The 22,205-nt window shown below is 41.1% G+C and overlaps 1 protein-coding gene and 1 pseudogene across 1 annotated transcript in view; both read left to right on the top strand.

The window, feature by feature from the left end:
* Window positions 1-22,205, top strand: part of PDSS2 (decaprenyl diphosphate synthase subunit 2) — a 243,231-nt gene that overhangs the window by 208,299 nt on the left and 12,727 nt on the right. Inside the window, exon 7 of the mRNA XM_028510041.2 lies at window positions 15,751-15,783. Within this exon, the coding sequence (XP_028365842.1) occupies window positions 15,751-15,783 (33 nt within the window). The remainder of the gene's footprint in view (window positions 1-15,750; window positions 15,784-22,205) is intronic.
* Window positions 7,435-10,731, top strand: LOC118500287 (annotated as a pseudogene).

The raw sequence follows: 22,205 nt of genomic DNA, 5'->3' as shown, positions 1-22,205 counted from the left end.
TTGCTGGTTCAATTCCTAGTCAGGGTACATGCCAGGTTGCAAATACAGTCTCAGGTCAGGACATGTAGGAGAGGCAACTGATTGATGTTTCTTTCTTGCATTGATGTTTCTCTCCCTCTTTTTTTCCCTCCTTTAGCCTCTCTCTAAAAATAAATAAATAAAATCTTTATTTAAAAAAAAAGAATGGTCAAGGTAGCAAAGAAGAATCCCTGGCTGGCATAGCTCAGTGGATTGAGCGCAGGCTGCAAACCAAAATTTCGCAGGTTCGATTCCCAGTCAGGGTACCTGCCTGGGTTGCAGGCCATGACCCCCAGCAACCACACATTGATGTTTCTCTCTATCTATCTCCTTCCCTTCCCTCTCTAAAAATAAATAAATAAAATCTTTAAAAAAAAAAAGATAGCAAAGAAGAGGCTTGCCCTATTTTGTATGTGTGTTCTAATACCTTTCCAGCTCTAGAACTGGAGAGCCTGACAATGTAAGGCCTGCTTCTTCTATCATACCAAAACTCAGCTGGCCACTGCAGCTGCTAGGCTAGCAGACAGTAGATTTCTGATTTGTGGCCTTTTTAACCCTATACGCAAATCATTCTCGGATGAGAATGAATGTATCCTTCATTCCTCTGTCCCCCAACAAACCTCTTTTTTAAATATAAACTCAGCCTCTTAATACCAATGCAAATGGACAGAGTTTACTTTCATTAAGATGATTTTCTTTAGAAGAACCAATGGTATTTCTGCCTGTGCCAAGGCAAAATATCTTTAAAATGTTATTTTTGCAGCCACCAATGTAATCTTTTATTCAAACAAGGATTGCTGATGGATATTGGTTAAGACAGTCAAATGAATGGTTACTAGGGAACCAAATATTCACAAGGACTCAAAGTACCCTACAAATGACTTATTAAATACATTAAATGAACTCAGTTTCACTGGTAATGACAAACTGATATTGTGTGACTCCTGATGTAATAGAGAAGCATATAGCATCATCTAGTTGTCCTGCAAAAATGTTTTAACTTTAATCTTAATCATTATGAAACAATCACACAAATCCAGGATAAGGGACATTCTGCAGAGCAACTGACCTGGACTCTTAAAAAATGCCAGTATTATGAAAGACGGAAAATGTAGTGGTGTGTGGGCTGTTACAGATGAGTCGAGATTGTAAAACCATGACATCCCTTAGGAATGTATGATTTTTAATTTGATCTTGGATTCGGATAACAACAGCTCTGAAGGACACTACTGGTTGACTTGTAATATTTGAGTATGGATTTTATCTCAGGTATCATGGGTTTGGGTTACATAGGAGAACACCATTTTGTTCTTTGGAGATGTGTTGAAGGGACGAAACATCGTGATGTCTACAACTTACTCTCTGACGCTCAGCAAATGATCACCCAGACTAGAGAGAACACAAAGACTGCAAAATACTAGCAATTGGTTAATCTAGCTGGAGGGCAAATGGATGTTATGTTCTTTCAACTAAAACATCTGAGGGAAAGGTAGTTTTCATCGAAGGTTTCAGAAGAGAATCTTTTTAAAAAAACAAAAGGACTGTTATTCCAAAATATAGCTGATAGCATTGGAGAAAAATAACGTGGTAAGTAGAGATGACCAGTCTCTAGCAATTTCTGGACTCCCTGCTGAGGAATATTAGTTTTCTGCTTTTAGAAAAAGGTTCCCCCATATCCAGCTTTCAAGTCCAGATAACAGTAGTTAGAAATTGGAAACAGTTCATTTATGTCATCCAATCCTTCTTTGTTATCTGACTTATAAAAAAGCATTTGTTTCTTAAAGTAAAAGACCACATTGTACATCCATTACTTACCAAGAGGGAATCTATCTGACTTTGGTCTGCAGAGACCAGTATATAAGCCTTTGGAATCAATCCCTCTGTGAATCCTCTCAGAGTGCCGGCTTTTACTGCTTTTGTACAGAATATTGTTTTACAGTACTCACTACAGCCGTCTGAGGAAGCCTCCAGTGTCGAGCACTGGAATACTATCTTGTCTGTTACACATGGGAGTTTAAAAGTTATTGGGCTGAAATTGGCAAATAAAATTATATAGGTTTCAAGTGTACAATTCTATACTATAATACATCATCTGTATATTGTATAGATTGTTCACCACCCAAGTCATTTATCCCCTTTTTATCCCCTTCTAACTCTTTCCCTCTAGTAATCACTACACTCTTTCTTGTCTGTGTCTATGAGTTTTGTTGTTCAATTCTATTTTGCTTATTAGTTTATTTTGTTCATTAGACCCCACATATAAGTGAGATCGTATGGTATTTGTCTTTCTCTGACTGGCTTATTTCACTTAGCATAATATCCTTCAGGTCCATCCATGCTGTCACAAAAGGTAAGATTTCCCTTTTTTTTATGACCAAACAGGATTCCATTATGTAAATGTATGACAGCTTTTTTATCTACTCATCTACTGATAAGCACTTGGGCTGATTCAAAATCTTGGCTATTGTAAATAATGCTGCAATGAACATAGGGGTGCATATATTCTTTCAAATTAGTGTATTGAGTTTCCTCAGATAAATTCCCAGAAGTGGAATCGCTGGGCCACCAGGCAGTGCCATGTTTAGTTTTTTGTGGTAACTCAATACTGCTTTCCACAGTGGCTGCGCCAGTCTGCATTCCCACCAGTAGTGCACAGGGGTTCCATTTCCTCCACATCCTTGCCAACGCTTGTCTTTTATTGATTTATTGATAACAGCCATTCTGACAGGTGTGAGGTGATATCTCATTGTTATTTTAATTTGCATTTCCCCGATGACTATTGATTTGTGCATCTTTCCATATGTCTTTTGGCTTTCTCCATGTCCTCTTTGGAGAAGTGTCTACTCAGGTTCTTTGCTCCTCTTTTAATTGGATTGTTTGGGGTTTTGGGTGTTATTTTAGAAGTTCTTTATAAATTTTAAATATTAACCCCTTATCAGATGTATCATTGGTGAATATGTTCTCCCATTCAGTGGGTTGCCTTTTCATTTCATTGATGGTTTCCTTTGCTGTGCAAAAACTATTTAGTTTGATGTAGTCCCATTTGTTTAGTTTTTCTTTTGTTTCCCTTGCCTGAGGAGACATATTAGAAAAATATCGCTACAAGAAATGTCCAAGATTTTACTGCCTGTATTTCCTTCTAATGTTTTTTTATGGTTTGAGTCTAACATTTAAATCTCTAATTTGTTTTGAGTTTATTCTTGCGTATGATGTAAAAAGGTGGTCTAATCTCATTTTGTGCATGTATTTGTCCACTTTTCCCAACACCATTTATTGAATAGACCATCTTTACACCATTGTATGTTCTTGCCTCCTCTGTTAAATATTAATTGACCATAAAGGCATGGGTTTATTTCTGGACTCTCTTTTTGTTCCATTGGTCTATATGTCTGTTTTATGCCAGTACCATGCTGTTTTTATTAGTATTGCCTTGTAGTATAGTTTGATATCAAGTAGTGTGATTCCTCCAACTTTGTTTTTCTTTCTCAAGATTGCTGTGGCTATTTGGGGTCTTTTGTGGTTCCTCCCATATAAATTTTTGAAATATTTTCTCTAGTTCTGTAAAATATGTCACTGGTATCTTGATAGGAATTGCATTGAATCTATAGATTGCTTTGGGTAGTATGGACATTTTAATGATGTTAAGGCTTCCTATCCATGAACATGGTATGTGCTTCCACTTATTTTTATCTTCTTCAGTTTCTTTCTTCACTGTCTTATAATTATCCAAAAGCGGCCCTTTTACATCTGTGGTTAAATTATTCCTAGGTGTTTTTTTGATGCAATTGTAAATAGAATTAATTTTGTAATCTCCCTTTCTGGTAGTTCATTATCGGTATATATAAATGCAACTCTTTTCTGGATATTAATTTTGTATCCTGCTACTTCAATGAATTCATTTATCAGTTCTGGTAGGTTTTTGGTGGAATCTTTAGGGATGTGTATATATAGTATCATGTCATCTGCAAATAATGACAATTTTACTTCTTTCCAATTTGTTGTCTGACTGCTGTGGCTAGGACTTCCAGTACTATGTCGAACTGGGGTGGTAAAGGCGGACATCCCTTTTTTGTTCTCAATCTTAAGGAAAATGCTTTTAGGTTTTTTCCATTGAGTATGATGTTGGCTGTGGGTTTGTCATATATGGTCTTATGTTGAGGTATCTTCCCTCTATCTCAACTTTGCTGAGAGTTTTTATGATGAATGGGTGCTGGATTTTATCAAATGCTCTTTCTGCATCTATTGCTATGATCATATGATTTTTATCCTTCACTTTGTTTATGTGGTGTATCACATGTATTGATTTGTGGGTATTGTACCAAAGTTGTATCTTCAGCACAAAACCTACTTTATCATGGAATTTTTTTAATATTATGAAATATATATATATATTTTTAAAGATTTTATTTATTTACATTTAGAGAGGGAAGGGAGGGAGAAAGAAAGAGAGAAACATCAATGTGTGGTTGCTAGGGGCTGTGGCCTACAACCCAGGCATGTGCCCTGACTAGGAATCGAACCTGTGACACTTTGGTTCACAGCCTGTGCTCAATCCACGGAGCTACACTAGCCAGGGTGGAATATTCCTGGATCCAGTTTTCTAATATTTTGTTCAGAGCTTTAGTATCTATGTTCATCAGGGATATTGGCCTATAACTTTATTTCTTTGCAGTGTCTTTATCTGGTGTTAGAATTAAGATAATGCTGGCTTCATAAAATGAGCTTGGGCATCTTTCCTCATCTTGAATTTTCCAGAATAGTTTGAGAAGAATAAGTGTTAATTCTTCTTTGAGCGTTTGATGAAATTTACCTGTGAAACCATTCAGTCCAGGACTTTTGTTTGTTCAAAGTTTTTTGATTACTGCTTCAATTTCACAGGCTGTAATCTGTCTATTCAGATTCTCTGATTCTCCTAATTTTTGGGAAATTGTATGTTTCTAGGAATTTTGTCATTTCATCCAGATTGTCCAATTTGTTGGCATATAGTTGGTCATACTATTTTCTTACAATCCTTTGTGTTTCTTTGGGTTTTTTATTTTATTTATTTGGGGCCTGTCTCCTTTTTTCTTGATGAGTCTGGTTAAAGCTTTGTCAATCTTGTTTAGCTTTTTAAAAAAAAAAAAACTCTTCCTTACATTGACCTTTTGTATTGTTTTTCTAGACTCTATTTTGTTTATTTCTGTTCTGATCTTTATTATTTTTTTCTTTTACTCACTTTGGGCTTTGTTACTTATTCTTTTTCTGATTTCTTTAGGTATAAAGTTAGATTGATTATTTGAAATTTTTCTTATTTTTTGATGTGGGCCTGTAATGTTATGAATTTTCCTCTTAGGACTGCTTTTGCTGTGTCCCATAGATTTGGGGTTGTTGTTTTCTCATTTTTATTTGTTTCAAGGTATCTTTTGATTTCTTCTTTGATCTCATTTTTGACCCATTTATTGTTCAGTAACATGTTATTTAGCCCCTGTGATCATGTGGGGTTTTGTTGTTATTTTCATTTTTTTCTTGTGATTGATTTTTAGTTTTATACCATTATGATCAGAAAAGATTGAGCCCTGGCTGGTGTAGCTCGGTGGATTGAGCACTGGCCTGTGAAGTGAAAGGCTGCCAGTTTGATTTCCAGTCAGGGCACATGCTTGAGTTTCAGGCCAGCTCCCCAGCTGAGGGTGTATGAGAGGCAACCAATTAATTGTGAAAGGCAACCAATTGATTCAATGTTTCTCTCCCTCTCTTTCTCCCTCCCTTCCTTTCTCTCTAAAAATAATTTTTTAAAAGAAAAGATCAAGACTTGTTTTGTGTCATAATAAATATGTGGTCTATCCTAGAAAATGTTCCATAAGTGCTTGAAAAGAGTGTTTCTTATATACCTTTTATCTTCTTCAGTAAATATCTCTATTTTTCATATTACATGGCTGGATACCTTCTGGAAAGACCTCATGTATTCTGCTGCTTTGAGGTGAAATGCTCTGAAGTTATCAGTTAAGTCCATCTGATCTAGTGTGCCATTTAAGACTGCTGTGTCCTTGTAGATTTTGGGGGGGGGGGGGGGGGGTATGGGAGATCTATTCATTGGTGTCAATGGGGTGTTAAAGTCTTCTACTATGGCTGTATTGCTGTCAATCTCTCCCTTGATGTCTATCAGGATTTTATTTATATATTTAGGTGCTCCTATTTGAGGTACATAAATGTTTGTAAGGGTTATATCCTCTTGTTGTATTGCTCCCTTTATCATAGTGTAGTGTCCTTATTTGTCTCTTACTCTTGACTATACTCTTTGTCAGATATAAGTATTACTACCCTAGCTTTTTTTTTTTTTCATTTCCATTTGCATGACATATCTTTTTCCATCTTTTTACTTTTAGTCTATGTGTATCTTTCATTCTCAGGTGGGTCTCTTGTAGACAACATATATATGAGTCTTGTTTTCTTATGCATTCAGATGCCCTGTGTCTTTTGATTGGAGCATTTAAGCCATTTACATTTAAACTGATTATTGATAGATATGTATTTATTGCCATTTTATTATTTTAACTAGGTTCCTCTGTTACTTTTTTCTTTTTCTTCTGAAAGCCAGCCCTTTAACATTTTTTTGTAATACTGGTTGGTAGTAACAAACTCCTTTATCTTTTTCTTGTTGAAGAAGCTATTTATTTCTCCTTCAGTTTTAAATGATAGCCTTGTTGGATAAAGTTGTCTTGGTTATAGGTTCTTGCTTTTCATCACTTTGAATATTTCAGGTCAATCCCTACTGGCCTGAAATGTTTCTGTTGAGAAATCAGCTGACAGTCTTATGGGAGCTTCCTTGTAGGACTCTTGTTCTCCTGCTGCTTTAATATTGTCTTGTTTTTAACCTTTCCAATTTTATTTACGATGTGTCTTACTGTGGGCCTCTTTGTGTTCATCTTGTTTGAGTCTCTCTGTGCTTTCTGGATTTGTGTGTCTATTTCCTTCACCAAGTTAGGAAAGTTTCCAGTCATTATTACTTCAAACAGGTTCTCAATCAATTGCTGTCTCTCTTCTCCTTCTAGTACCCCTGTGATGCAGATGTTGTACTTCATGTTGTCCCAAAGATCCCTTAAACTATCCTCATTTTTTAAAGTTCTTTTTCTTGTTGCTGCTCTAATGGGGTGTTTTCTACTACTTTGTCTTCCAAATCACTGACTCATTCCTCTGCTACATCCAACCCACTGTTCATTTTTTTCTAGTGTGTTCTTCATTTCAGATCATGTATTTTTCATTTCTGACTGGTTCGTTTTTATATTATTATGTCCTTTTTCATGATGTTGTACTCACGAAGTTCTTTGAGCATCTTTATAACCATTTTTTAAACTGATAAATTGCTTGCCTTCATTTCATTTAGCTCTTTTTCTAGAGATTTTTCCTGTTTTTGTTTTTTGGTGTTTTTTTTTTTCATTTGGGGGCATGTTTCTTCATCTCCCATTTGCGTTGCCTCTTTGTGTTTGTTTCTATGTATTAGGTAGGTCTGCTATGACTTTCAGTCTTGGTAGGGTGGCCTTATATAGTAGGTGTCTTATGGGACCCTACAGTGGTGCAGTCTTTTTGATCACCTGAACTGGGTGCTCCAAAAATGTATTTATGAGGGTTATGTGGGCCTTTCTATTGTAATTGAGTCTTGATTACTATCACTCTGTACATGGGGTTGACCCTCAGGCTGGCCGACTGTGAGAATCAGCCTCTACCACAGTGTACAAGCAGCTATGCGGGTGATAACTGCACAAAGTGGAATTCACCTCAGCAGGGTCTGGTGCCTGCTGAGGTCTCCCTTTGCATATGCTGCTTATAAATCTAATTGGATCCCACTCTAAAGTCTGAAGCTGGCCACTGGGTGTGTTGGTTCTAGGGTCTTTTGGGACAGACTCCGGTACAGGCCAATGTTGGGTGTCGCCTGTGACTGGCCTTTGTCATCCTCTTTGGAGCTTCAGAGCAACCCACAGTTTGTGGCTGCCTCTTCTGGGCCTGGTTGTGTGTGGAAAGGATCAAGCTATGCGCCTAGGCTGGCCTTTATCAGTACCAGGATCAGAGGCATATCAGTTAATGTCCCAAGGCCCCCCGAGAGCTGCCTTCACCTGCCTCTGCTTGCTAACTGCATATTAGGCTCAGTCATTAAAAGTGCCTCTGGTGGTGCCTGAGTTGCATGAGGTAGGGTCTCAGTGAGTCACCGGGTATGGGCAGGTGTTGGTCACCAGATTGGTACTAGTTCAAACTTGGTGCCAGTGCTGTGTCTGAGGCCACTCAGCCAATGTCCCAGGGTATACCCAGTCTAGCTGCTACCTGCTGAGGGTTCATACACCTCTGTGGTAGGGTGAGGTCTCAGGAAGTCATCAGGGTAAGGCCAGCAGTGTTTATCAGACCCAAACAGACTAAGATTTGGCCATGTGAAGGAAAGAATCTCTGCACTGGCCAGAGCAGTGGGGGGAAATGGCCCCTGCCCTAGAGTGACATGATTTAGTCTGTTGCAGTTTCTGCCAGGAGCCTGGTCTCGGCAGGACAGGCCACTGGGAATCAGAAGTATGGGGTTAATGGATCTCCTGTGAAGGGTAGGTGCTGGTCATGCTTAAAGGAATGTGGGGGAATGGCCCCCACCCCAAAGCCACACAACTCACTCACTGACACCCCCTGAGTCTGCCCATACCTGTACACCCTGGCCCAGGCAGCTGCCTCCTCAGCAGGACACGAGTTCCACTGTGTAGGGTGGCAGGGAGTCCAGAATGTGGAGTTATTTCTTTCCCCAAGCCTGATGCCAAATGGAGGGGAGTGTTCACCCAAGAAAGATGGCATCTGTGGTGTGGGAGACGGACTCAGCACAGGGGTCCCTTCAGCTTCTCCCCAGAGCCACAAACCCCAGGCTGTCCTCACTCGACTCTATTCCCCTCTGCCCTCCTTCTGCGGGAGCCCAGGGTCAGTGGCTACGAACAAGTTTTTGTGCCCTGGCTTTTTAAGGGGGCACCTATGTCTTCGGCAGACTCCTATCTCCCCCTTGCAGACAAAATCCTCTCTGATTTCCACAGCCAGATATTATGTGGGCACCTCTTCCCGGCTTGTCCTCTGAGCTGGGGAGCCCAGCTTGGGCTTGAGACCCCACACTTCTCAGGGAGAACCTTTGCAGCTGAGATATCCCTCCAGAATCTCAGCTACCACCAGTGGGAGCGGGGCTACCCCCTTTCACTGTGTGGCTCCTTCTGTAAATTCTTGCTTATAAGACTTCTCTTTGGGCATCCTTCAGTTTGTCATTCAGGTTGATTGCTCCATATTTTAGTTTTACTTCCAGTTTGGTCCTCAGAGGACCAGTTTCCACCTGCTCTGCCACCGTCTTGGATCCCCCCATTTTAAGTCCCCCAATAAAACAAGGTTCAAACCACACATTGTGAAATGCTGAAGACTAGGAAAAATTACTCTCTTTTCTTATGACCTGGATTGACAAAAAGCACACCTGCAGGAAGGGAAAAGATGAGCAAATCCCTTTTAAAGACCTGAGTAATGAAGCCCTTAGGGAATTGCTTTGTGTGGCTGAAATTTACAGTGGCTTCTGGAAATGAACAGTGGCAGGAGGAGGTTCTGGATGGCTGGCTGTTGAAATACAGTCTGCATTTATTTTACATCAGCCTATTTTGGGCCCCAGTGAGAAAGTTATTTTAATAAAATCTTGCTCTGCTACAAATACACATGATAAATGGCAGGTGCCAGAAAAGGGGGGAAGTTATAGCACTCCGCTTTCCTTGAGACTTAAGGAGTTCAGAAAGTTCTCTTTTAACCTTTGAGGTAAACACTGATGCATACAGAAGCACAAGTCAAAAAGGACATTAGACATAGGCTAGACCAGTGGTTCAAATTAATTGGAGTCTCAGTGCCAGAGTACAGAGGATCTGCACTTGTACCAGGCTGCCCAAGTGATTCTGGTTCGGCCAGCCCAGCGTTTGTGAGAGCCCAGCATTTGGGAACATCTGGTCTGCTCTGGTCCAGTAATCTTATCTTACAGATAAGAAGATAGAAGCCCACATAAAATTTTTAAAATTGTTCAAGGTATTGGAAGAACCCAAAAGGGATTGTGAGAGAAAGGCTCTTCCTTTCTTTCTGACTGCAGCCATCAGGTAAGCCCAGATGGGTACTTACAAGTACATCCAGGAGGATGGAGGAAGAAGCAGTCCGATGTAATGCACTTCCTTCTCAGGGTGCGCAGGCTGGGGTACCAGGCCAAGCAAGGTTATGTCGTTTATTGGATTCATGTGCACCATGGTAGCCGCAAACACCCTGTTCCTAAGGGTGCAAACTATGGCAAGCCTGTCTATCGTGATGTTAACCAGGTGAGGTTTGCCCGAAGCCTTCGGTCTGTTGCTGAGGAGCAAGCTGGATGCCACTGTGGGGCTCTGAGAGTCCTGAATTCTTACTGGGTTGGTGGAGATTCCATGTTCAGATTCTTTGAGGTTATCATCATTGATCCACTCCGTAAGGTTATCAGAAGGAATCCTGACACCCAGTGGATCACCAAACTGTCCACAAGCACAGGGAGATGCGAGGGCTGACATCTGCAAGCTGCAGCAGCCGTGACCTTTGAAAGGGCCACAAGTTCCACCACACTATTGGTGGTTCTCACTGTGCCGCTTGGAGAAGGCACAATACTCTCCAGCTCCACCGCTACCGCTAATATAAGTAATGTTTGTAAAATTCTTACCTAATAAATAATTTAGGACAGTCTAAATAAATAAATAAATAACTCAAGATATTAACCTATTGTGGACTAGACACCATATTTTCTGTCTCCCAGCTTATCCATCCTCCCAGGAGGTCACAGTTAAGATCTTAGGCCACTTGCGTTCCTGTGTAGACAAGACCTACTGAGCACCAGAGTCTTTGAGGTGCATCTTGAAATCTTCTCAGGTTTCCTGAGACATTTCTGGGCTTTCTTCACTTTAACATACTCCTTCAAGGTTGAGGCACTTAATTATACTATACCACCGCTTCTGTGAGAAGGATACTAGATCATTCTTCTGTGTTCTACTCTTTTGTCGTTTGATTTTCATGGATTCTTTGACTTTATTTTCTATAGATTCCCTTCCTTAGTCTACTTGTAAATAGAAGCTGGGTGATGAAGTGAAAACATGGTATTATTAAATATAGGTAAAAATTATCTGTAAGGCATCATCTAATGGCTCCACAGTTGCCGCACACTGGCTCTGAACCTAAACACTCAGCTTTCCTAGAGCTAGGAGTGAATTTTGTTTTATAAGTTTCCAGAATAGACAGTACTTGATAACCAAGACATATAAAGAAAAAGCATCCATCCATCCATTCATTCACCAAATGTTATTGACCATCTGCTATATATTAGCACTGATCTAGGCATGGAATACAGTTGTGAACAGGAGGGGTTTTCCCTACTCTCATGGAGCCTTTGTTCTAAAGGGAGACTGTATGTAAAGCTTATCTAAGGCAAGACTGCAACCCTCTAGAGTGCAGGTGGCAAACACAAGGCCCGCCAGCCGAATGCTGGCCTCCGCCTTGTTTTATCCGGCCTGGCACCTTGTTTCTACCCATTTGCAGCGCCAAGCTCTTGCTTAACTGTTATGGAGTAGTCACATTTGTACAGTCCTAAAATAGCATTCGGCCCTCTGAAGGCAACTGCGAGGCTGATGTGGCCCCTGGGGAAAATGCGTTTGCCACCCCTGCTCTGTAGTGTAAGCTCCAGGAGGACAGATATTTTTATCTGTTCTGTTTGTGGCTGTGTATCTAGTGCCTAAGCCGAATAACTGCACAATGAGTAATTGTTTAGTAAATGGGCATCCACCAGGTGAAACGGAAACTGTGTCCCCTCCCAAATTAACTGTTTTACAGAAAGAAATGGAAGAAGTAATGTTTAATGAGAAATATTCTGATGTAGGGGAGTAGATCATCATTTGTATCTGTTTCTAATTTGCTATATTTTTATTCTAAAAACTTCTGTGAAAAAAAATTTTATATGAGAATATGTGCTTCAGGTATGTATATGACACATGTAGACATTAACCCACATAGCAGCTGGAAATATACATCTGTCCATAAAAAGTCTAGCCATTGTTAATATAACAAGAACAGTTAATGTGATGTCAGTGTAACCTTGAAGCCAAGAAAAGTAGACTGGAATGTGCATGAGAGAACAATGACAACATCACTGTACTAGTCAGTGGGGATGGTAGACACTGTTGAGTGAGTATGTGTACTACGTGGCTGTCACATTCAAAATGACTGAGCAAGTAGAGCAACAATGAATCTGCATCAAATTTTATGTTAAGCCTGGACATTCCTCCATAGAAACTACTGGGATGATTTAGAAGGCTACAGCTATGGGCAGCTGGTGATTGGCAGCTTCACATCACAACTACATATCCACTCAAGCATCACATTTCGTGCAGTTTTTTGGAGAAACATCAAATTATCCAGGTGACTCAGTCCCTGCCATAGCCCACATTTGGTGCCCTAGAACTGCTGACTTTTCCCAAAACTAAAATCACCTTCAAAAAGGAAGAGATTTTAGACTTTCAGTGAGATTTAGGAAAATGTGATGGGGCAGCTGATGGTGATTGGGAGAACTGTGTGGGGTCCCAAGGTGCCTACTTTGAAGGGGACTGAGGCATCATTATCCTATGTACAATGTTTTTTGTATCTTGTATTTTCTTCAATAAATGTCTCTTTTTCATATTACATGACTGGATACTTTATGGACAGGCTTTATATATATAGTTTCTCTATATATACACACATATATATACATATACACATATATGTATAAAATGCAGTAAACCTATTGTGCAAAGACTTAAGTATTTATAATATTTGTTTTGTAAAATAAATGGTACTTTTATGTACATGCCAAAGCAACCGAGGATAAAATGGTTTCACAGATTAGAAATTTTTTGTGATAACACGAAAGGATATTCAGGTGAGCTGCCTATCTGTAGTTATAGTCAGTTCAGGTTGTAATGGCCGTGGTAATTCTGCTGTCATTTTATGTAGCCTTCTAATTTCTCAGCCTTCAAACCCTTGAAGGGCTGATACTGAACACATGGATTAATACGTGGTGTTTCTCTGTCATCCTCCCCAGCAAAGTATGTCTCTACTGGGTAAAATGGTGGTAGTCAATCTAGGAATACAAAATACAATGAGAAAGTTTGAAAATAACTTGTGATGGCCCTGGCTGGTGTGGCTCAATGGACTGAGGGTGGGCCTGCAAACCAAAGTGTCACCAGTTTGATTCCCAGTCAGGACACATGCCTGGGTTGTGGGCCAGGTCCCCAGTAGGCAGTGCACTAGAGGCAACCACACATTGATGCCTCACTCCCCCTCTTTCTCCCTCCCCTCCACTCTCTCTAAAAATAAATAAATAAAATCTTTTTTAAAAAAAGAGAAAGAAAAGCTGGAAAACTTGTGACCAGGGGATCAGCTTCAATGTCAGATACCTCTTAACCTGAAATGAATTCAAGACACAGCTGGAAGTTTCAACACTTAAAGACTAAGCATATTGTGAAATACCACTGCTGAAATGTTGGTCACAACCATGGATTATTTAGATCACGAGCCACAGGTCAAGGCCAGTTCACATTTGCACAATATCTGAGTAGCTAGTGAGTGCACTATATAGATGTGCGTAAGGCTCCCTACCACTCCTGCAGAAGTCACAGTGGAGGAGAGGGATCGTCAGTATAGACAAAACTGCTTTATTTTGGGAAGAGATGTTCATACACAGACAAGCAAGTGAATAGAAAATATCTGAGAGATAAGAATAATCTTGGTTTTAAAAGTTCTGCAAGAATTGATTCATATTGTTGATACAATGCATCTCAGGACTAAGTTCAAACTCTTCTTAGTTTACCATGAATCCTAGGTCCCCTGAAAAAATCTTCAGAGAACAGATTGAAAACTCCAAACTCTTTTTTTATAATACATTGGTTGCAGAGGCTGTTAGTTTCATTGAAAATGTTCAAGTCACAGTTTTAAAGTGGTTTGTGATGTTGTCATTATTTAATACATGAGCAGTGTCTTATTATAACACTTATGAAAATAAAAACAAAATCCAGGCATATTTGGATGAATTTTTAAAAGATTGTAAGGAAACCATAGGAATCAGGACTGAGGTTGTAAACTTCTCCTTCTCTCTCATGAAAGTGATCTGCCCAGGTTTATTACCTCTATGGGGTCATTTTGGACTCGAGAACGAATTGTCTCAAGACCTAACCTGCCCACAAGTTGAAGGGCTCTTGTTCTGTGCAGAGCCGGCAGGAGAAATTTTATTCCAGTCTACAGAAAAATGAGCTCACCTACCAGCAAAGATGAACACATCAGTTGTCTCCCTCATATTAAAAGTAGATATATGACACTTTTGAGTCAAAATATGTATGTGTTGATTTTAAATTGTTTTTTAATAACTAAAAACATTTTTAAAATAAAATGTGACCTCATACAGGGTGTCTCCTTCACCTTCACCTTTTCTTTCTATCGTCATTCCTGGTGCGTGTGAGGAGCAGATAGAGGGGTCTTTTGGACATAATACAACATAATAAAAATTATCCCAAAGGAGGTGACAAATTGGCCCCACGGATTACCAGTTGTGCGGGGGGAAGTATGTCGTTGCAGTAGCACCATCTGACAGTCACGTCTTGACCTGGCATCAAATTGTAGTGTTGCTAAGAGTAGGGCAGTGCAGCATTTTGTGCCTCCTCGATTGATGCAATGTAAAGGTCATCATATTCCATATAAAGTGTCCCTGCAAAAAATGCTTGCCCTGCACCTAGGCAAACTTCTCCAGACTTAGCTTTCAGTTTGCAAGCAAAGTAGGGATGAGTTGAATGACACAATGAAGACGTAATGTGAGAAATTCCAAAAGAGAGACATTTTATAAGACACCGGCCCTGGTCTCTTGAAAAAGTCAATGATTTTTATGAAAAAAGTTAATCGTTTTTATTTTTATTTCATGAAAAATAGGGAGGGGCTAGTCTAGATTTAACTGAGACATAAAAACCAAATGCAGTATGTGAACCTTGATTAATTCTGGTTTGGGGGGAAACAGACTATAATAGATACTCTAGGGACAATGGAGAAATTTGCATATGGGTTTTATGTTAAATGGTATGGCATTATTGTTAGTTTTTTTTAAATTTGATAGTGGTCATGTGGTTATGTATGAGATGTTCTATGCCGGCAATTTTTAAGCTTTTTTATTTCATGGCACACATAAACTTCTAAAATTCTGTGGCATGCCAAAAAATACATATTTGGCTGATTTGACAAAAAAAAATAGCTATAGTTTTGATTCATTCACACCACACAGCCATTGTTGTATTGACTGTTGTCATTTTTATAGTTTGACAATCAAAGGGAAAAGAGGCCCCTGACTAAATAGTCAGGTACTGCACGTGTTAAAAATTCTCGTGGCGCACCAGTTGAAGATCGCTGTTCTGTGCTTACAGGGCGAGTGCGGAAGCGCAGAGGGATGAAGTCATGTTTCTGCTGCTGTGTGTGCTTTTGTGCTGTTCTTTCAGCTTTCCAGTATGTTTGAATGTTTTGTATGTATCCTACATGCTGAAGTAAATACGTAAATACTATTCTGTAGTTCATTATAGAAATACATGGAGATATGTAAGAAGGAGGGAGTTGACTTTTATTTTTTAAGAAGAAAAGGTTTGGAAGCACAAAATAATTTTAAAAGCACTAATGAATTCACTTTTTCTTTTTCTATTTTAGGCTCGAGAGAAAGGGAGGTTAAACTATGCTAAGGTAGGTACATTTTATTTCTACTACGCAGTTTTCTACATTTCAATTTGGTGTTTGGTTTTTGTTTATATTTGAAAAGTGAAAGAATAATCACATTCAAAGCTGAGGGACATTTCCCATTAAGAAACAGGCATTCGCAGGTAAAATAAGATTCATTCAACAGTAAGTTTATTCGTTGAGTGCCTGCTTCATTTCAGACACCATGTCTGGTGTTGGGAACACAGCAGTGAACCGATCCAGTCTTTCCTTCCAGGACATTGACAGTCTGTGGGGACACAGATAACTAAGAAAAACTAAATGGATACATAATGTAATGCCAGGTGGGGTAAGTGCTACAAAGAAAAATAATAAGCAGGGTAAGATCATGAAGCGTTGCTGGAAAGAGTCTTTGGCCAGTGGGTGGAAGAGAGCTTTTAGTGCCATGAAATCAGACCCGGGCAGCATCACACAGGGCAGACTCTGGCTCCTAAAGGCAGTGATTCTCGCGTGGCCTGTGGAGTGTTTGGAAACACACACACGTAGGTCAGCACTAATGATCGTCGTTCACCAAGGTGAGAATGCCCAGGTGGGAAGAGCAGGGTAGGGGTAGGATGGAAGGGTTTGAAAAAAGGTGCCACCGATCACTTGACACACAGCCTTGGTTAAAAACGGCCTGAGGAGTTCAGATTTCCGTTTACCAGTGAAGCCTAGGAACACCCTTGGGTCACATTCTGTTTTCCCCTCAGACACAAATGGAACATTTTAGCAGGTGTGTGGGATGCGTATAGCTGCTTGGCTAAAGGAATGTGTTAACCATCTGGTTTATGCAACAGCAGGAATATCCAGGGTGTGAGCACACCTGCACTCCAAAGACAGAGGGGGAGAAATATGACCTGTAAGGGCTCTGCTGGCAGGGGGACAGCCGAAACCCACAGTGCTCTCACAGGGCTGACCCGCAGCCCTGTGCTCTCCTGGCAGCTCCCGCTGTTACTGTTACAGTACCTTTCCCTGTGTGAAATGCAGTCCCTTCTTTTCTCTGTTTCACAAACCTCTGCCTCCTTCAAGAAAAGTTAGGTAATCAGAGCATCTCTAAACCGAGGACTTCCATACGTGTCACTTTGTCTTAAATGTCTGCTTGAGTCTTATCACATACCCACACGTGGCCTGTGGATGTATCCTCTTGGGTCTCCCGCAGGCAAAGGAGCTCAGTGCATCTTGAACGGAACTCAGCATCCTCCCCGCATCTCTGGTCTTTTTTGTTTTTTAATGGATTTATTTCTCAGAGCAGCTTTAGGTTCAGAGCAAAATTGAGTGAAAAGTACAGAAAGTTCCCACTCGACCCCACACATGTGCAGCTTCCCCCACTCAGTGTTCTGCGCCGGCATGGTGCATCCATTATGATCCGTGAACACACTGACACGTCAGTATCACCCAAACAGAGTCCACGGTGTGCCTCAGGGTCCACTTTCAGTGTTCTCTCTCTGTGGTCCTTGTAACTTGTTCTCTCCTGTCACACCAGTCAACCATGGGAGAAACTTAGACGTCACCCTAGAGTGCCCCTGCTCCCTCGCCCCTATGTTCCATGACCAAGTCGTGCCAGTTTTATATCCTAAATTTTCTTGAATCCAGCCCCTCCTCTTAATCTTTCTTCCATTGTTCAGTGTAAGTCTTTTCATCTGAACCACTGGAGAACCAACTGACTGGTCTGGTCTCCCTGCCTCCCTTTTGTCCCCATGAGTCCATTCCCACTCAGAATGTCTAAAATCTGACAGGTTCACACTCCAGCTTCACGCCCTTCATTAGCTCCATGTTGTCTATAAAGCAGTTTCAAAGCTTGCTCGAGTGGCACATGAAGCGCTCTGTGATCTCATCCCCAGAGGGACTCTGCAGCTTCTTCCCCTCTACCCTGTGCTCCCGCAGCACCAAATTACATAAAACATACTGTTTCTGTTCTTCGTGCCTTGACTCATACTGACCCCTCTGTTTGCAGTGTTCTTCCCCTTTATGTGGCTCCTCCTGCTCCTCTTGTAAAGCTTAATTCAGCATCACGTCCTATAGGAAGTCCTCCCTGGTTCCCCAGGCAGGATCAGGTGCTTTCCTCCAGGCGTGAATACATTGTGGATCTCTCAGCCGCTGCACTTACTCTCTGTTCTGATGATCCATGTATGAGACTCATCAGAGACTGTGAGCTCCTTGAGGGCAGGGACAGTGTCTTGTCTTTGTATCCTTGGTACCTAACACAGTGCAGGGCACTTGGTAAATGGTGTGTGAGTGAGTGAGTAAATGAAACCATGAGTAAGAAAATAGAAGACACATGACCTTAGTTCCAGGAGAAAACCTGGTACAGGGCTTCTGATCTCAATCAGAGAAGAAAGGAAGGCTTTTAACACATGTTGCAGGCATCAACCAGATTGAGAAGGTTGCTGGGGAAGGTTATAATAAACTAGTTTGGAGTTACAGACTGGGATTTTATTGTCATGTAAAAAAGAAAGCTTATTTATGAACAAAAAGTGAAGTGAAGCCATCACAATTTGACAATCGAGTGATATTGATCATCAATGCTTATTCATGACTCAGAGAACTCCTTTAGGGTTTCCTATTGCAGAAGCATGTGACAATTGGAAGAGTTTGAAGAAAAGAAAAACATAGGGTGCCCAAATCGAACACCCCCAGACCAAGCTCTGCCACAAACTCACCGCAAAATCTAGTATCAATCACTCAACCTCTTTGGTCTTCTCTCAGTTTTAGTATAAAATGAGCAATTTAGAATAGTGCTGCTTTACTCTTTGGCTCATTCCAAATTTGAGAGGAGACATCCTTTTGGGGGATGAGGACATTCTTATCTTATATATACTACTGAGGTCCTGCTTCCTTCCGTTACCCACTTCACCCACCCAAGCGCTGCGTGTTTGATACCTAACACAGTGAGACGCCGTGCTGGCGCTGACCCCCACCACAAACAGGGCTGACCGAGCCTTGCCATCCCACGCTTGCTTGACTCGGACCTCCCAGTCTCAAGTAGCCACTCCCCGTTTGCTCTGTTTTTCTTCTTAACATTTATCATTTTTATTTAGTTGCTTGTTTCTTTCTTCTTTTACTAGACTGTGAGAGCCCTGAAAGCCAGGCACTGGGTTGGTTTTTGTTCATGGTCGTAGCACCTGTACCCAGCGCAGGCTTACACACAGGAGTGCTTGGTAAATGCATGTGGATGAGCATTGCATTTGTGTTGTGCAGGAGAAGTGTGGGAGACTGGGAGAGGTCTGGGATCAAGAATTGCACGCTCAGATCAGCCTTTGTAAGAGCATAATGACTATACAACACAGCCCACTCCAAAGTGCCATCGTCCTAAGTTCGCCTTCCCCAATGCCCAGTGGCACTCTTTCTCATGCCGGGAAACAGAAATCCACCACCCTGGAACATGTGGCAATGGTCTGATAGGTAAGGGCTTAACTTCATCTAGGTAATCAATTCAGGCCTATCATCCTTACCCAGACCTAAACCCAAGTAACATGAGGAAGAAAGGTTATATCCATCTCTACTAAGTGCAGGGGCGATGTCGGCGGGATGCAACTTGCAGCGTTCTCTTATGCAGTGCGCCACTGGCCCCTGGTAACACCATAGCCTGCCGTCTGCCCGTCTCGTGTTTCGTGTGGTCACGGTGTTCACGCTGACCAATGCCGGCGTCGTGCATGGTGGCTTAGGGCTTCCCCAGTGGGTTTATCTGTAAAACTACATTTGAAATTCAGTGGCCATTTCTGGAGACAGTCATGAAATTTATTTATTGCCAAGTTGTATTTACTCAGAAGCCAAATTTTATCTGAAAAATTAGGTTTTGAGAACCATAGAAAATTATTTTGGCCATGCACTCTGTGGCTGTGGGTGCCATCTCTCAGATTCTGTGGATCTCAGAATGGCGAAGCAGCAGGGGAGAGGACAGAAGAGGAGATGGCCGCACACTCAGTCTCAGCTGGATCTGGAGGATGTCTGTCACGTTGAGCAGAACAGCGGCCTGTGCTCAGACACTCAGATAAGAAATTGAGTTACTTTTTAATTGAGTTCCTGTTGCAGTAGAGCCTGGACATGAATGCTTTACACGGCTGCAGTTCCTTTCATCTTATGATATCAAAGCACCCAACAACTCTTAATTCATTAAGTCTCTCCTGCCTCTGTACGGTGGTTGACAAAAGCACAGGAGTACTCTACCCACTACTGAAACTCATCTACCTGGGGGCTGGGCAGGAAGGAAGCTGTTTAACTGTAAGGCGATTCTACCCAGTAGCTTCTAAAATGGAAAAACAGGGAACATGTTACATACCTAGTTAAAACTGCAGCAGGAGCCTTATTAGACAGAATGTAATTACCAGAAGTGAACTGTGACCAGGAAGGCGGTGCTAACAGTTTTGCTCACATGCACAGTGCTGAGGGCGTTTTAATGACAGTGACTGGTCTGAAGTCCTGGGCTGTGTCTCAGACCGTTCCACGTTCCCTAGGCTTCTGGCCCCAAGGTTGAACACACCTGACTGAGTTCAGTGCTAGAGAGAAGAGTGCCGCCGATTGAACTGTAGGAGTTGGTGGCCATGTGCTGGGACTGGTGGAGAAGCTTCTCAGACCACATTCACACTTGGTTTGCTATGGTAACTAATATATATGTCTGAAAGAAAGCGAACTTGTTGACTACTCTTGCTTAGAAAAACATCGACAAGCGTCTGTGTATTTCCCCAGCTGGAGCCGAGCGTATGCCTGTAGTTGAGCCTACTGCTATGTGAAATAAGCATGCTGCCTAGAGACTGAGGCAGATGGTATTTTTACCACTTCAGGCAAAACATGGCACCTATGGTTCGGCTTTCTACAATCTTAATTTTTTAACACATTCAAACTGGCTTGCTTAAATAGCTCCATCAGAGGCTCAGGCAATTTTTCCCAATTCCCTTTTAATAATTGCTCCAGATATACAGATACGTATAAATACGACATGGTCACAACCAAACCCGGTCAGCACTGTGAGTGGCCTCCTGCTATTCTTTCACAGGTGCCTTGGACTGAGCCTTCAATGGCCTTTGATACTTATGCTAATTTTGACACAAAGGCTCTAAGTTTACAGTGGCTTTTTTTTTATATTCATCTCAGTCTTTACTGTGAAGTTCATTAGGCATCCAGTTCTCAGTCAAATGTAAGAAAGACTTTTTTTTCCTAAGGAACAGGTTTTTGACTTGCCCTCTTTCCTGGGATCTGTTCGGGGCCCCAGAGCATCACATTTTTCTGGCTCCGTCCTCCTGAGAGGCTGCTCCCTTCCTCCCTGCCCCCTCAGGAAGGCCTCACACATTTTGTTTTGTTATAAAATGCATTTGCATAGGGTACACATTAAAATTCTTTTCCAACCATCTCACAGTGCTGTCCACAGACATTTGCATTTGTATGATCACTTATCATCACTTCCCGTTAAGAAAAAAAAGAGAGTCATGGTTTCCTTTCCAAGGGTTGCCCTTTTAGCCGGTTCTTCTCTTTTATTATCCATAGATGCTGTCAAACATTTTGCTGCATAGTGAGTCCAAAATTCTTTTTTTTGAACCTTGAATATAGACAATTTTCTATAAATATTATTGTCCTTTCTTTACTGACAAAGCCAGGCCTTTTTTTTTTTTTTGGCAGACAATTCTTGCCTGCTTGTTCTATCCCAAACCCTAGCTAACTGGCTCTGAAAATTTTTCACATTGGCACACTCAGAGACCAGATGTTGCTGTGTTTTCTCTTCCCTATACCCCTATCTTAGGCAGATGCTGCTTCTCCTACCCTGGGACTTTACCTATGCTCGTTTGGTAAAATATCCCATACAGCATCACCGTGTGCACGATACTTCTCATTTCCTCTAACCTCTTGAAATCATCTTAGCATTTAGGATTTCTATTTTAGTGGTAATTATGGAGACTGCATAGAAACATTGACATTCCCTTCCCCCATCTTTTCCATACAGGACTTGTGGTCCAATTAGATGGGGTGTTTATAATACAGTGTGGGCAAATGTAGGTTTACAGTTGTGAGTATGGGAAACAGAGCTTATTCTTGTACTATATTAATTATTGTAATATTTTCCTTACAGACAACTGTAAACCTACTTTTGCCCCACCCTGTAGAATTTAAAGAAAAATACTCATATTCAAATATTGTTATGATATAGATGCAACTATGTAAAATGTTATGTTTCATAAAGACTGGATGACAAGATGTAAAAATGTAAATAAGGGCTTTACGGTGACAACATTTAAGCCTGTTCAAAATAAGAAATACATTATATTTGTTAAAGATTTCTGTTTCCAGCCTAGCTGGAGTGGCTCCGTGGGTGGAGTGTCTGCCTGGGAACCTTGATTCCTAGTCAGGACACGGGCCTGGGTTGTGGCCGTCCCCGGTTGGGGGCGCTCCAGAGGCAGTTTCTCTGGTGCATCACTGTT

Source organism: Phyllostomus discolor, chromosome 4 (assembly GCF_004126475.2).
Source record: "Phyllostomus discolor isolate MPI-MPIP mPhyDis1 chromosome 4, mPhyDis1.pri.v3, whole genome shotgun sequence".
NCBI lineage: Eukaryota > Metazoa > Chordata > Mammalia > Chiroptera > Phyllostomidae > Phyllostomus > Phyllostomus discolor.
Note: the sequence above shows the minus strand (reverse complement) of the source record. Positions and strands in the feature narration are given on the sequence as shown.